The 16,752-nt window shown below is 37.3% G+C and overlaps 1 protein-coding gene and 1 long non-coding RNA gene across 18 annotated transcripts in view; one reads left to right on the forward strand and one right to left on the reverse strand.

Annotated features, from left to right (window-relative positions):
- Positions 1–80: 80 nt before the first annotated feature.
- Positions 81–16,752, forward strand: part of LOC128791952 (uncharacterized) — a 60,625-nt gene continuing 43,953 nt past the window's right edge. For 11 of the 13 annotated variants that reach the window (XR_008432246.1, XR_008432245.1, XR_008432237.1 and 8 more), the window contains exons 1-3: positions 81–384; positions 2,228–2,301; positions 9,523–9,617. This is a non-coding gene — a long non-coding RNA (uncharacterized LOC128791952). The remainder of the gene's footprint in view (positions 385–2,227; positions 2,302–9,522; positions 9,618–16,752) is intronic. The other 2 variants (XR_008432247.1, XR_008432243.1) reach the window with 2 other exon arrangements.
- The window catches only part of EVI5 (ecotropic viral integration site 5), a 72,292-nt gene continuing 60,397 nt past the window's right edge, over positions 4,858–16,752 (reverse strand). For all 5 annotated transcript variants that reach the window (XM_053949902.1, XM_053949904.1, XM_053949900.1 and 2 more), the window contains one exon: positions 4,858–6,145. In XM_053949902.1, the coding sequence (XP_053805877.1) occupies positions 5,840–6,145 (306 nt within the window). In that variant the 3' untranslated portion in view covers positions 4,858–5,839. The remainder of the gene's footprint in view (positions 6,146–16,752) is intronic.

The following is a 16,752-nucleotide window of genomic DNA, read 5'->3' on the forward strand; positions in this document are numbered from 1 at the left end:
GCCCGGCACGGGCCGGCGGTAGCGGGGGCCGAGAGGGCTCGCACAGCCCGCTCTGCCCGCGGGGCCCGGCACGGGCCGGCGGTAGCGGGGGCCGAGAGGGCTCGCACAGCCCGCTCTGCCCGCGGGGCCCGGCACGGGCCGGCGGTAGCGGGGGCCGAGAGGGCTCGCACAGCCCGCTCTGCCCGCGGGGCCCGCACGGGCCGGGCGCGGGGCCGCCTCGTGCGCGCGGGCTGCTGTGTCACGTGCCCGCGGGCGGTGGCGCGAGGCCGGCGAGGCGAGAAGCCCTGAGGGGAGCCCTCAGCCTCAGCCTCCCACAGCCATCGTCCCAGGGCTCTTCCCGCCCGAGAGGAGCCGCTATCTGCAGTATCAGCATGCCAAGCACAGGTGAAGGGGTTCAGCTTTTATTCTTGGTTTACGGGGTGACCCTGTGTGCCGCAGCTCAGTAACCATTGAGATGGTCTTGCGTGTGCAGTGTCGAGCTGCGTGACAATGCCACATGTTCTGTGGTCCAGCGTGGAAAAGCCCTACGCCAAGCCCAGAGTTGGCACAGCGATGTAATTCATGGGAAATGTAAGGCTGGGTTTTAACGAAATTACTCTAATGCTTCTCTCAAAGGGAGTGTGATATTCAAAGGATGTGTGACATAAAAACTTGGTAAGATGCATTTGAATGCAATGGCACATGATTGTTACACCGTAGTGACAAGAGAGGGGAAGAAATAAATAAAAGGAGGGGTTTAAAGTAGTGTGGGATTATGTTATAGTTGTGTTTAAGATTGAAGAGCTACTCAGTGTAATTCACTGCACGGTTTACAGTAGCTGCCTGGTGTCAGCATTAGAGCTAAAACAACATCAGATAAGGCACCAAAGGTGACAAGCTGGAGGTGAGATCTTTGCGTTCAGAAGTGATGAGACACTTTGCCACAGGAGGAAGGATTTGAAGAACAGGATAGCCGCTTGGTACAGAGGGGAGGAGAAGCATTTCCTGTGTGGGGGAGCCAGGACTGGGAGAAGGCAGCAAAAAGGATGAATTTATATTCACTTTAAAGTGATAAAACTTGGGATCACAGTTATGCAGAATAGTTCCACTATGAAAAGCGGCTAGAACTTGTAGCACTGTGCATTCTGTTGGGAAGTGTGTCTTTACCTTTGTCAAACTTTTAAAAAGTTACTTTTAACATGTTGCTTATTGTTTTTTTTTTTCTCCCAGCATCTTGTCACTACCTTCTCTGTGGTCCTCCTTGTGGCATAAACACATGCTGTAAATATGTCAGAAATAAACCAGTGATTTTGATTGCTTTTTTTTTTTTTTTTTTTTTTTTGGATTGCTGGGGAAACCAAAGAAACTTCTGCTGCTCCCAGAGCAGATTAGAAAATGATCACTGTGAGCACAAACTGGAGAGAGAAAGTGCTGGTAGGCTGTGGGAAGGAATGGACCCAGAATGTACCTCCATTATGAACAGAAGACAGTTGAATCAATAGTTACAGAACATAGACTATGCAAAATGTTCTCATAGGAATTCCAGTTTTCATAGTGGGGCACCAGAAATTTCAGTCACTTGTGCAGTACTATGCAATTCAAAGAGTATGCCACGTTGCTTTTGTTTTTCATAATTGTGAAATAAGGTAAATGTTAGTTCCTGCAAAAGGAGAGCATTAAGCTGCTGTATCTTGGATCTAGCAGCTGTGTCGTAGTGTCCAGGCATGAGTAGGTATGCATACTTTAGCATGTTTACTCTGAAGCTGAAACGTCATGCTATATAGAGGCTATATTGAAAGTCAATTTATTGTGTACTTTCCATCATTCAGGATTTCTGGTTCTGTTGCCTACAGTGTAAATGCATTTTGCTGATTTTTCTTATGTCTTGGACTAGTTTGTAAACAAAAAAAAACCCAAACCAATACCAACCAACCAACTCACCCACCCACCCCCACAAAAAAAAAAAAAAAAAACCAAAAAACAACAACACACAAACCACAACAACAAAAAAACTCCATCAGCAGGTAAAATTCTCAGAGAATTACAGAATATATACTGATAAGAGTATTCACAGAACAAAAATGTACTTCATTGAATCTAAAAATCTAATAGTTATTCATAGCTTTCATCTTCCCTCTTAGTACAGAGTTAGTAGCTGGTATGCATGATTGAACATAACACTGTAGTTTCGATATGGATTGCACTAACTTCTATCTTTTAGGTTGATTTTTAAAATTTTTGTCTCCAGGACTACCATAATGGTTTTCCTAGGGGATCTCCACCTTTCCTCCAAGTGAATTATGTTATTTGGAGCCTCTGCAGGTAGGGGAATTAGCAGCATATCATGTATAAAATGTGGATATTTTTATGCTAACATATCTTTAAGTCATTCTAGCTTAAATGTTTAAGCTAGTGACAAGTTTCACTAAGTCACTAGCACTGTCTCTGATATCAAACAGTGATCACATTAATACCTCAGAAAAACATGCAGTTCCTTCTGTGTTGCAGTTCCACAAAAGGATTCAGTACTGATCAAGTTAAATAGCAGGATGTACAGAGTGGTTTTGATAAATTTATGCAAACTCCAATGTGAATGCTTCTTTTAATCCTTTTTGTAGCAATGTATTTTAGTTAATATAGAAATTGCACATACAGTTGAAAATAGAATTTAGTGGAAAATAGTACTTTGTGGATGTGCATATAGGTGATGCCTGCTTTTTGTTAAGAAACAACAAAAAAAACCTGACCAAAGTGAACAAATAGTCATTGAGCTGGGAATGCAATACACGTTTCTTAACTCCACAGATGTACTTTCTCTCAACTAGTCACATTACAAATTTTTCATAAATGTTACAAACTTCTAACACATGAAATGAAATGACTTAGAAGAGGTGTAACGATAAATGCTATTAGTACCTAAAATATTCACTCCTCTAGCATGGAGAAATAAGAAAATGTTGAGGATTCTCTGATTAGCAAAGACACTTGATTATCAGATTGGTGAAATCAGAACCATTTTCACTACCAAACATAAAATGTAATTTTCACAAAAACTCCACATATAGCAGGGCATTCCCCTTCCCTGTTCCACCTGTCTTCTCAGCTGTAGAACTTACATATTCAGGAATCTGAATTTTCAAGTTACATGCTTTTTTACCTTATGCTTTTAGTATTCATGTTGAGCTTTTCCAGCCTGCATGTAAGAGCAAATCTAAGCAAATAGCAATATTTGTTAGAAGGTAATTAAAGAAAGGTCATGGTGTGTAGCATAATTGGCATGTTTTATTTATTGACACATTATTTTATATAGTCGATTATGTTAATGATTTGTCATTATTCTGATCTATATTCAAATTATAATATACATAGGCAAAGCAATTAGTGTCATTTATTTGCCAGAAGACTTGGAGAAAAAGCAGAATGATTCTGAAGAACCTATCCTGGACTGTCTTTCTAGGATAGTCAGTGTATAACCAAGTCTGAAACTGCAGTATGTTCAGTGATTCACTTTTATCACTAGAAAAGATGCAGTCAGTTGGATAGGGACTTCTGCATATTTTTATTTATGCTGTTATTTAGTATTTATTCTATTTGTATACTTTAAAACCACAAAACTTCAGGAAATAACCCTTGCCATCTAATCTCATTTGCTATCACTTCAACCGTAAGGCAGTTATTGCAAAATCATAACACTTCACTATTCAAACAGACACTGTTTTTATGGCCCTCCAACTGAATTTTACGCCTGCCACTTATTACAGAACATTACCTTCAAGAGAGGCTTGCAGCTGGTATTGATGACAGGCAACAAGACATTTGTCACCTATCCTCTTGGGCAACAATGATCCAGGTGGAAATATAAGTTAGCAGATGCTCATTGGAAGGAAAGAAGACAACTGTTACTCATTTGTGAAGGAAAGTGCTCCTGATTTGGTTTTGCATATGTGACATTTTCAACAGGAATAAGAATCACTCAGTTAATCCACGCCAGAAGTGGCAATTTCCACAGGCTATACTTGGAGCTACATATTCACTGGGAGGATATGGGGAAATTTGGCAGAAATACTGAAACAAATTAGGAGCTGCAGAAATCAGTAATTTGGAATTTGTCACCTACATGCTTGAAGATTTAAATTAGATTGCACCTGGGCAGGTAATATTATTGAGATGCCCATAATGTGCTGTCTTCTCTATCATTCTTTGAGTGTTTGTTATCTCCTAGTGGTGCTGTTTCTTTCTGAAAACATATTTGAAATAAAGGGAAAGGAAATGCCTAATGGGACTAGCAGATGCATTCAGCAGAACGCTTCCACACTTTTTGCAATTTTAAACAACTACACTGCTTCTTGTGGGTAGCAAGTCAGTTAACATATACACTGCCTATCAGTACCAAACTTCTGCATCGCTACTACTTTTTATTTAATAGAACAGTTGCAAACATTGCTAAAACAAGTTTTAAGGATTGCCTACTTACATAAGATGGCAATAACAGAATATTCTTGACTCCAGAATGTGTCTGCAAGTGCACGTAAATGTTCACATGACAAGAGTAGAATATTTTGTTCTGTTCAAGAAGCTAAGGCTGTTTGACCAGATCCCAGTTTTCAGGAGACTGGAAGCAGATTGCTCAGCTCAGCTCTTACTGCTTTGCTCAATCACAGCTATTTGGTGATGGCACCAATAGCTTATTTCCTAGATAGCTCAGTAATACAAAGTGTAAGAGGACTGAATGTATTTATTTGCACTGCACTGACCGTGTCTTTATCAAAACTCAGACATGAATAATTCTTCACCTTATTTGAACCTAGCTAGAGCCTGCAAGTAACTATGTGGTAACCAAGGACTATAGCTTGGAAGGGACTAAACAGTAAATGCTGCAACCTTGTTAAATCATGAAAAATTTATTTTCATTACATATACATGAAGGTAAAAGATTTCAGTCAATAGTGTTTGGAACAAGCATTTCTGACATGAGTCTGTTAGTGTAGCTAGGCTGAAACTTAATGCAAAGTTAGTGTTTTGCCTTTATTAAATAATTCACTTTTAGTGTGTATATACAGAATTCATTTTCCTGTTAGAATACCAGAGACAGTAATATCGCAACATTTACATTCCTCATATAAAATGGAGTAATGTACATTTTCAGCTTGGTGTAGATACATAAATATGTACAAATAAACATTATTGTAATTAACACATTCAGACCATTTATTATTTAGCAACATCAAAAGCAGATGCACATAGATTTTAGTGAAAATAGTGAAAAACACCTTTATGACATTAGTGACCATTATTTGCATATATGAAGTAGTACAGATAAAGGCTTGCCTTTCAAGCCTTCTGTGGGCATCCAATAACTTTAGTAAAAAAAAAAAAAAAACTAATTGAGAAGCATAAGATAATTATATATATATATATATGTGTCATGATCAGATGGTTTACTAGGGTCCATCTTGATCACAAAAGGATAACGATGTAAAACATACACATTTGTTCAGAGCATAAAATATTGCACAAAAGCAATTTCTTTTGAGGAAAATAATTCCTGTGTTTGTGAACAGCAAAACTGCTTCTTACACATTAAAGAAATAATATATTTGCAGTTTCTAAACCAAAGAACATTCAATAATACTGTCAAAACTGTCATCCATCAACTTCTTCCCGGCCTGTTTTATGGCAATGGTATGTCATTAGCAAGATTTGGCAAAGAGAGAAGGCAGATAGACAGTACATGTATATATTTATCACAGGCCAGACCAAATCTAATAGTTACCTAAACCAACTGCTGGATGGTTTCAGTTCCCTCAGAATTTCAGCCTTAAAGAAATATGGAAGTCTTCAGTGCTAGTCACAGTGATAATCACACAGTAGTAGAGTAAGATTCCATTCTTCTCTGCTTAGAAACCATCTTGTCTGAATTCCCAGTCTGAAGGGCACTTTCCTCAGTATCACTGTCACTGCTGTCTACAAGTGTGTGATCCAAAGACATCTGACCAGTCCTCCTGGGAAGATGAAAGTTCACCCCACTCTCCTGTATGGAGTTAGTTATAAAATCTTCATCAGAAGAATGAAATGATTCATCATCTCCTGTGAAATGGTTGACAATGTGAATCCCATCAAAAGTGGGTTGGTCTGAGAAGTTTCTCTGGCCTTTTAGACATTTGATCTGTTAGAAAAAGTGGAAGTTGACAGTTAATCACAGCTCAAGAGTCCAGCAATAAAAAACCCAAACAACAAAAACCAAACCAAAAAACAAGTGCATTTTCAAGAAATGCCTCATTGAACTCTTACTGGATAAAATGAAAGATCTGAAAGTAGCACATTTGATGATCACTTTGAGTATTACAGTTTTAAGGCTTAATAATCGAGGTACCTAGAATCAGTAATGAGAGATTCTGCTTTTACTGTATCTTTAATATCCCCACTAGGATGGTTTCTATCTTCTAGAGTGACCTATTTGTTTCAACAGCACTTTTGGCCTTAACATTTTACTTTTACAGCTCCATTCTTTCTCATATTGCCTCATTTCTTACTTGAGAAAGCCCCTGCTTCAATGAACAGGGTCCCAAGTAAATATTGTCAGCTTCTCACAGTCACAGAAAAAAAATCCCCAAGAGTATGTTTAGTTCAGTCTACATTGTAACATAAAGTGTCTTAATTATCTAATTCAGATCCAATGAGATTTCAGATCAAGTAGTATGAGAGAAACATCTCCATACAGCATAAAGAGATTGTAGTTGCAATTTTAACAGAATATCAAACAAGAGAAAAATTATTGTCTGACCATGGACAGATAACATTTTAATTCAGTGTGCTGCAGAGTGATACACAATTTTAACCATGAATTCAAACTACTCAAAACTAAGACCCAAAGCACTAAAGTTTGGCAAGTCCCCTATTAATTTAATCTTCCATGCAACTCATGGAAGACATTCTGGAGGTTGGTTGTTTTTATGGTGGTTTGGTTTGTTTGATCTAGAATTTAATTAGCTTTTAGTAGAAAATACCTCAGGGTCAGTTTGACAGTCTAAGAGTATTAAGATAAAAAATTCCAAGGATGCAGATAATAATTAAAAATTGATTACAGAACCTTCCTAATGTCACTCTAAAAGCTTCAAAGATGTACCTAGTGCTTATTTGGAAGCAGCTTTTTACAGTAAGAGATCTGGAGAATAGAAGGAATAAAAGGCTGAAGGTTTCTTTACCAAAATCTGTTTGATGTTTCAGAAATCTGAAGCAATATTTATTTTGATAAATAAGAAGTGCTTGTATGTCCTCGGTATTGACACCAATAGGAGATTTTTACCTGTCCATTTGGGGAAGAAGGCATCTCTGTACTTACCATGGGCTTGTGCAGAAGATGAGAATAAAAAAGGAGTTGAAAAAAGATCACAAGAGTCATAATCATGCTAGAAGCCATTAAATTGCATGTTAGCATGTAAAAACTCCAACTTTTGATGTTATAGCAAAAAATCCCTGTTAGGAATATGGGTACATGATGTAGATCTAAACCTTTGTGGTTACTATGCATTAGTTTTTGGCATTTTTTTTCACATACACATAGGCTGCTATTGTTTCATGAGGACTTTGTAAAGAAAAACAGAATTCCACACTTGTACAGCATAACTCACGATGCAAGCAAAACCAGCTTATATGAAATATACATATATCTGGAATAGATAATTTTTACTAGCTTATATACCTAGATGCAGAAGGACTGGTACAGACATTGTTGTGTTATTTAGAAATATTATTCCTGAAAATATCCTGCAATATGATCAGATTAGCTTCCACATGAATTTTCCAAAACAGCGATCAATTTTAGTCACTAAGAAAATAAAACACAGAAACCCAACAATTTCTCTCCACCCTTACCACAGGAAAAAAAAAGAACTGCTGTACAAGTGACTACAAACTTCATATTAGAGTAAGAAATTATATGCTTTTAGGTCTGTACAGTTAAGCCATTGGTTCACCTGAAATTATAAAACTGATACTCAATGTTAGTTGTTTTGAACACTCAGAAAGCCAAGCCAATGACCTCAGCTGTTTTCGTGAAGACTTAAACATGATACCTTTAGATGAAGTTATTTAGGTAACATGACAAAATCATGGTTTCACAGTTTTAGGCAACAACTGTTTCAAATGGGAGTCTGTGGAAAATGCTGTTGGTGAAGATAATCATGAATAGACACAGCCTTTGCCAATTCCTAAAGGGAGTCTCAGAAAACATCGTGTTATCTTTGTGCATCCTTTCGTTAGAATAACAAATCTCTGACTTTCCAGAAACACTTTTGATCTGCAGCTTTACACTTGCCTGCTTTTTTTCTTAAGCACTCCTCGCATGCAAGGGGAAACAGACTGCTGTAAAGAAACATAACATACTGCAGAGAATACACACTACATGTCTATCAATGGTCACAGAGCTCCAGAATTTCTGTCTGCTTCAGAAATGGCCACCTCAGCCAGAACACTGTGACATAGACCTTGTTTGTATTATGAGAATCAACAGGCTGGAGAGCAACACTGCTGAAGAGGACAATGGGGCCCTGACACAAGGGATGCTAACTCGAATCCACACCGGCCCTGGGCAGTGAGGAAGGCTAACAGCACACTAGGCTGCACTGACAAGGGCAAGTGTACTTTCATAGTTGAAGATTGTTCAGTGGCCCTTCAACCTAATATTTGTTCAAGAGCATTTGTGAAGGAGCTTGATTATTTGTAATTTTTATTGCAACAAGAAGGCTTTGTATGGCTTCTCAAAGTATTTGAAACAACTTGCAGACAGCCTGCACTCCAATGCAATTAAATACCAGCGGCTAATGCCAGTGTAAAGCTCTAGATTTGAGGTTTCCTAAAATTAAGTTTTGTACTCTCATATAACTTTACAGTCCAGCAAGTGATACTCTACACTTCTAAAAGGAAAAGCAGTGTCTTTTTTCAAGGGAGGAACATTACTGTCCTATTGGCTCAGGGCAACGGTCCATCAGCCTAATATGGTGTCTCCAACAATGACAATAGGATGTTCATATTATCAAGCCTCCATTCTCTTCACAGGCCAGAAGCTGTTGTAGCAAATATGAGTGAAATCTTTCTCTAGTTGCTTCAGCATACATTTATAGATCAGCCATCCATCATATAATTTGCTGTCTACCTCTACATCTTCCTGTGGCAGTAAATTCCAGAAATTCCTTTATTAGTTTTAAACTAATCTATTTGTTTTAGTAACTGCCCTCAGATTCTAATAATGATTGATCAAAGTGGTGAAAAGCAGTTCTGTGGTCATTATTCTGAAACTTACATCATACTACCTTCTTCAGTTTTCTCTCTAGAGCAGATGACTTCCAATCCATTTCAGCCTCTCATAAACAGGCGTTAATCAAGACAACCATTACTCGGTTCCCTTTAACTTTCCTACAGGCCTTCTTTAAACTTTCCTACATCCATCTAGATACCAAGTGGCAATACAACTCCCTTTATTTGGTTTTTAATATACTTCCTATGTTAATATACTTCCCAATGTTGCCTTGTCTGATTTGGCAGGTGCTGCGTGCTAAGCCAGTGTCAGAGGACTCAATACCAACTGAAAACATCTTTCCTGATTTGTAACTACCAATTCTATGTTTGCCATTGTGAAGGTATGGCTTAGATTTTGCAATAGATGAACAACCACCTTATTCACACTGAAACTAATCTGTCAGCTTTTTAAGACAGACTTGAGATTCTTGTTGTCAGTGTTTCATTTGAACATGGGAAAAGAGCTTAAGGTAGGAACTAAAGCATTAGGCCAAGACCTTGCCATTCATCTAGCCAAGCATATTGAGACAATGGCATGGAATGCAGAATGTGTGGACCCAACCCAAACACTCCCCTCATACCCTAGTTCTACTCTCTACTTATCCCTGAAAGAACTGCAGCCATGTTGAGCAAAGTATGGATTTGCACCCCAGGGGCTCTTAGTTTCTCTTTTATATAGTCGATATTGGTTAAAGGCTTTCAGTTTTGAGTCTTGCCTTCCTTCTTGTGCAGGGAACTGGATCTCTGGCACTCCAACAAGTAACATTTAAAGGAACCTGTTTTTACTGCTTAAGTTTGCAAGAATCTCAAATCTGATCTCTTGAAAAAAAAAAAAAAAAACCACCAAAACCAAAACAATTTAAAAAAACAAACAAACAAAAAACCCCAAACAAACAAAAAAAAACCACACACACACAAAAAAAAAAAAAAAAAAAAAAAAAAAAAAAAAAAAAAAAAAAAAAAAAAACCACAAAAAACACCTCAAACAACCAGGTCAGCAAACCCCATGTATTTTGCTTTTAATTCTCAAATCCAGGTCATATTGTCTCAATGACTGCAGCTTCAACCCAGTTTTCACTACAACACATTCACATGGTCTTTAGGACATGTCAAAGGGTTAATAACATTATGTGAACAAAATATATATAATAATTTTCTCTTCAAAAACCAGCTGAATCAAGAACAAAATCTTAATAACGTGCACATTTATACACCTTCTTGTGTCTAAAGAATTCAGCATTTTAAAGACAAACTGTATGTCTACTGGTCAATGTATGAAAATATTTAACTGTACATACTCTTAACAGGCAACAGTGTACTTCCACAAATACAGAGAGCTGAAAAAAGGCTAACAATCAGATCCTTGTACCTTAAAATAAACTTTCTTACCTGATGCTGACTGCCTCATCAAGCCAGGCATGAAGGAGAAATAGTAAAGAGAAATTTAGAAGTTTTAAACAATTAAAAAGGTGTTCCATATTAAATCATAGAATCAAGTTTGAAGGGTAATAGTCAGTTGCAAGCAAGTTATATTTCTAAGTCCCTTTGGTTTTTTTGAGTAGGGAACATAGGTTAAACTTTCAAGTGGGACTTTGTGAAAGAGTTCAACTTAAGCTCTGGGAGACATTTTTATGTTGTAACTTGTGAGGTTTTAAGCTAGGAGTTCAGTGGTGAAAAGTGGAACTAAAATGCTACTGTCTACTCCCTTTAAAAGGCTTCAAACAGTAATTTAATTCTTGAAATTTACTCAATTCCAAAGTAGTAATGACAGGTTTTAACAAAGCTTGCCAATAAATATTAAATCTAGTCACAGTAAGATAACCAAGAAATACACAAGTGAGATCGAAATATGACCACTGCCTTGGGTGAATAAAATTAAGTTTGGCAGAAGGCAGTATGTCGATTTAAATGTTTATTTAAAGAATAAAGATCCTGAATTCTCAGCGCTTTTACTTGTAAGAAGATGAATATAAAAATCAGAGTTCCCTCTTTATTTGTTCTAACCTTAGTAATATCTGAAATTCTTTATAAGATTTCCTACTTAAAACCCAAACATGATTCAAAAGAAAACTAGAATGTTGCTGAAAATATGACCTAACCACATTTAGTTGAAGAAACAAGTCATAAGGATTTTCAAATACCCTTCCTGTAATTCAGAAAAACATTGTCAACTTGGCACCATGAAAATAGATTTAGAAAATTACAAGCCAATAAAAAATCAGTTATGATCTATTAAATTATAATCACATTTAACATGAATAAAAGCAAATTAATTGGAATTCTTAAAAATTCCTGAGACTGTCCACAGCATCTAATGGGATCCCTTATGCTACTTAACAGCTGACTGCTAGGTAGTGATGACTCTCACATCATAACAAGATTACTCCAGTCTAAAGCATACAGTAGTACACTATCACTTCTTGTGGAAAAATGCTTATCACAGCAAATCAAGTAACTGGAGCATCTCCAATGAATTAGTGGGAAATACATTGCCATTAAGGACACAAATATCAGTCCAGACAATATTACATCCAGCGGGTATTACAGCGCAGAAGCCGTTCTTCCCCTGTACTCAGCACTGGTTAGGCTGCACTTCAAGTGCTGTTTTCAGACCTGGGCCCCTCAATTTAGGAGGGATGTTGAGATGTTCAGACACATCCAGAGAAGGGCAACAAGTCTGGTGAAAGGTCTAGAACACAAGCCCTATAAGGAGCAGCTATGGGCCCTGGGGTTGTTAAGCTTGGACAGGAGAAGGTTCAGGGGAGACCTTATCACTCTCTACAACTCCCTGAAAGGAGGTTATAGCAAGACAGGGGGTTTCACCCAGGCAACCAGCAACAGGACAAGAGGACAAAGTCTTAAGCTGTGCTAGGGGAAGTTTAGGCTGGATATTAGGAAAAAATTCTTCACTCAGAAAGAGTAGATGGGCATTGGAATGGGCTGCCCATGGAGGTGGTAGAGTCACTATCCCTGGAAGTGTTTAAGACTGGATGCAGCAGTTATTACCACAGTCTAGTTGATATGGTGGTGTTAGGTCATAGGTTGGACTCAATCATCTCAAAGGTCTTTTTCAACCTAGTTAATTCTGTGATTCTGGAGTTTATAAACTGATTCAATCTAATATAGCTGCAGTATAATTTATCCACTTCTCACTTCTTCAAGCAGTTGCAGCAAAAAAACCTTTAAACTGGCAAGAGTACCTCATCGGAAATCAGAGCAAGCAGTAAACTCCAGGCTGGATAATCCTACTGTGGCCCAAGCCAGAACAATGGTGAATGACAATATTAAATACCTGAACAGACCTAGGCTCCTTTTTCTGGCTGTGCCAGTATGGCTGCTATTCTTAAAAGTTAAAAAACTCAGAGAGTCTCTGGACTGACTTTTTTTTTTCCAACAGCAACAGTCATGAGGTACTACAGCATTAATTGAATCTGCCCCAGTCATCATTAGCTCCTTGGAAACCAAGACTGTGCATGTGATTAATTACTTAAGTCTCCTGTTTAAGGAAACTATTACCTTTGTTTTTGAAACTCATACTTTTAAAAGGATGACCAACATATTGCTGTACAACCTGAAATATTTATCTCAAATGAACTTTGCTGACCATACCACTAAAAAGAGATAAAACACCTTCAGTGTGTTGTAAGTGAAAAGCAAAAGAGCAGCAGAGAATTTCCAAGACTGAGTAATTTCAGGCTTTGGGGTTTTTTTAACACCATTTAAATATCTGGCTTCTGTTTTAAATTGCCAGCTTCCGTAAGTCATATTCAGTCTAAGTGTAATACAAAATCCCTATAACTGTCAGGAAGCTTAAATAGAATATATGGAATGAAATCTACTGGAGCTCATCTCCACTTGTCCACATGTTTATTTCATACTGCTCTGAATGTACCCTTACATTTCTTGACTCAAATTTTTATAAAAAGTGTGTTTTTTCAACATTATCATTTTCAGAGTATTCAAGCTAAATTGAAATATGATGTTAAATTAAATGTATGTTGTATATCAGTTTTACCACAGACAAGTCTGCTGCATTGTAAACGTGACAAAGATTAAAACCAGCAACAAGTGTTCAGACCAGAAGGTTTCCAGTGAATCAGAACAGGAAACCAATAAAGCGATCAATGGGAGGTCATGACTTTTTGATCACTGCACTATATGGTTAAGTATCTGGTTTTGATCTAGTGCAGTCTAATCAAGTTTAACTTTGAAGTTAGGTATCAAATATACAATTGAAATAGCAACAGCACTGAGGAATATCCAACTTAAATGCTATTTTGAAAAGAAGTCAGTATTTAGTAACTGTGTCAGGTTTTATTTCTTGAGGGAATTTTTATAAAAGCTGACTGGTTTGTTGTAGTGAAACTGTGTGCAATTCCAAAGGAAGTTCCAGGATGACAGGCCTAGGAATTTTCCTTCTACCTACTACTAGTTATTTATAGAAAGTTCCCAGAAACTCTTTCTACAAGAAGTGTTTGTTTGGAGTGAGGACACAGCAACAAAAATATTTTAAAATAGCAGTACAATCACATTTAATGTACTGCAATTACTACATTCAAGAAAACACCTAAATCTCAATACTCCTTCTCCCTACCATATGCATCTATAAATACAAATGTCACTGAAACCTCAAGAATTAACTAGAATGTACTGGCTGATAGAGACTGAAAATGCACCCATTACAGGCAACAGTTACAGGAAATGAGAATTTCACACTTTTACTCTGTCATTTAAAAGCAGGACTTAAACTCAGCATTTTTAAGTGGACTAAGTAACATTTCTGCTCCCCATTGCAGAAATTACTTTCATCTGTCCTGGCTGCCACTCAAATTGATAAAAGAATTTTAGGAGGTGTTTCCACCACATTTCCACTGTTTGCCCCACTTTTATTCAGATAAGCTTACAGAGACCTATAACAAGCTAACATATAGCAATCTTCTCCTGAGCTTGTTTTCTCCTATAGCTGGCACCTAATACATGGGTATTATGGGTGCTAATACACAATTTTTATAAGGAACAAACACTCAGATAAACCAGTAGAACCTCAATTCCTCCATTTTTCAACCCCCAAAATTTAATTTATAGCCAGAAAAACATGACAGACCCTGACATAGCTCTAATCAGTAAAGCAGACAGGTCACACAGCTTCAACAATCAAGAACATTATAATGCCATGATAAAGAAATAACTTTATCTCTAATCAGTTTACTTGCTTAGGCAATCCATACAAAATTTAAAGGACACAGTATAATTAATTATAGCTAGCTACATTTATCTCTGATACTGCAATCAAGAACTATTACATTGCTCAGCAAGACAGATCTGGAGCTGTGATGTGCAGGATACAGTCAGGAAAAAGAAAATGTTTATAAAAACAGCAATCACCAATCTTCATTTATTTGGGCACTGAATTCAATCTGTCACTACTGGCACTGAAACAGTTAAGATTCATACCAAAAGCCATTGCCCTCATCCAAGTAAACAAAGTCATACCTGTTCCATTTAAGGACAGACTACACCACTGTCCTGGTTATATTGATCACATTCAGAGGTTTTCTTCACCCTCATGAGGGATGGAAAATATTTTGTTGACGGTGTTACCAGGGGGGAAGAGAGAGGAATCAGCCTTATCTGACACAAAGATGGAATTCATGGAATGAAATACTATCATTGTGGAATCAATACTGTCATTTAGGGCAAGTGTAACATGTCTGTGTTAATTACACTGTGACCACACAAAGTTAATTGAATTTAAAAAATGATGGTCATAAAAAATACAGGGATTCCATTGTATATTCCATCTGCCTGTCAATTGCTTATTTAGTGAGATAGTTTCTAAAGGTAGTTGCTTTATTAAGGGCAATAAAATTGGAGAAAGCTACCGGATAATTAAATCTCCCAATCAGTTCAGTCTTTCAGTAACATCTCTAACTCTTTTAAGGACAAGCTGAGTTAAAGGAATAAAGCAATTCACTTTTCTAAAGTATAGAGTATATATTTAACTATCCTGTGTAGACAAAGCTGCTACATTAGATTGGGTGTTTGCAAACCACATGACCTCACAAACGCTATCTTATCATATCACAGGTTCCTCAGACTGACCACAACCACTTAAATCAGACTCTGCCAGCACAGAGGTTCTGTAACTTTGACACATACTAGTAAAGCAACTACATTTTTTAGCTGTCCTTGCAAGAGCTTTATTTGTGGGGAGGGAAAAATCTGATCATCTCTTGTCCAACTGTTCTTGCAAGATATGGTAAAAGAAAAGCACATGATTTATTGTGCTATAAACTTCCACCAGAAGCTGAAATGCTTAGTTTGTAAATCTGAGGGCTAACATATTTCCTTTCAGGGACAACATTTCTTATCAAGTAAGAAAACATTTATAAAGAGTCATATATTTTGAAAGCATTTCTCTAGTAAAAAAAAACCTATTAGAAGATGTTAATGTGACTCTAGCCTGTATTGAGAAACAAGCGCTTTACAAGAGTTAATACAGGACTTTCAACCAACATTACAGAGAACTATGAAGGGAAAACAATTGACTAAAATAAAAATTGACTGGAATGAATCCCACAAATCTAGCTGGTTTTATCAAAGTGAGCAAGTAAAATGACAGTTTCCAAAAGACAAATGTAGTTGTTCTTGCATTACATGAAAAAGGAATAGTACACTCCTTCCAGAAGAAATGGTGGGGTGAGGGGAAATAACTTGGCAAGAGACTGAGTAAAAGAACATTATATCTAATTGCAAATATTACAGAAAGAGGATGAGACCTTTTGGGCCTTGCTGGTTTTGCCTTAGTTTTGATAAAAGAAATGTTCCTCAGGTACTTAAATGGTGATAAATCTGATCTCTCACGCTCATTTGCACATATGATCTGATCCACTGCTATCCATCACTGTCTAAGTCTGTCCTCAGAAAACTTGAAAAAAATTCTGGTAGGTTGAACTTTAACTAAAATTCACTTTCCCCAGTTACTCCTCATCTCCATTATGCAAAGCTATGTTACTTACTCCAAGCTATTTGTTCTGCTTCTGAATGTAGTCTCGTGGTGCATCAGATAAGAAAACATTTGATTTGGTAAGCATTGAATTTGACTCAATGGAAGCCTAATAGTAAAACTAACAGAAGAAAGGAATATTGCTTCCCACTGGTATCCCATCATCAAGCCCAGATGCAATTATTATGAGAAAGACAGGAGCTAGGAATATGCTACAAGTGGCCAGCCCATCTTGCGCTACTCCAATGGGCCACAAGCAGTATCGTAATTTTGTTCTCATCTATGGCCAATGCAGAAATCATCATTTAGCTGCTTGTAAAAACACTCCCTCATCTCTTCAGAGGACAACCTGGATCAATCTGTGCTGAGGCCCAGAACCACTAACTGATTTAAGATTATTAGCTAACAATAAAAAATACAAGGATGAAATAATTTGACAGCTTTAAAACACAGTTTACCTAACAAATAAA

The sequence above is a fragment of the Vidua chalybeata genome, chromosome 9, assembly GCF_026979565.1.
Source record: "Vidua chalybeata isolate OUT-0048 chromosome 9, bVidCha1 merged haplotype, whole genome shotgun sequence".
NCBI classification, from domain to species: domain Eukaryota; kingdom Metazoa; phylum Chordata; class Aves; order Passeriformes; family Viduidae; genus Vidua; species Vidua chalybeata.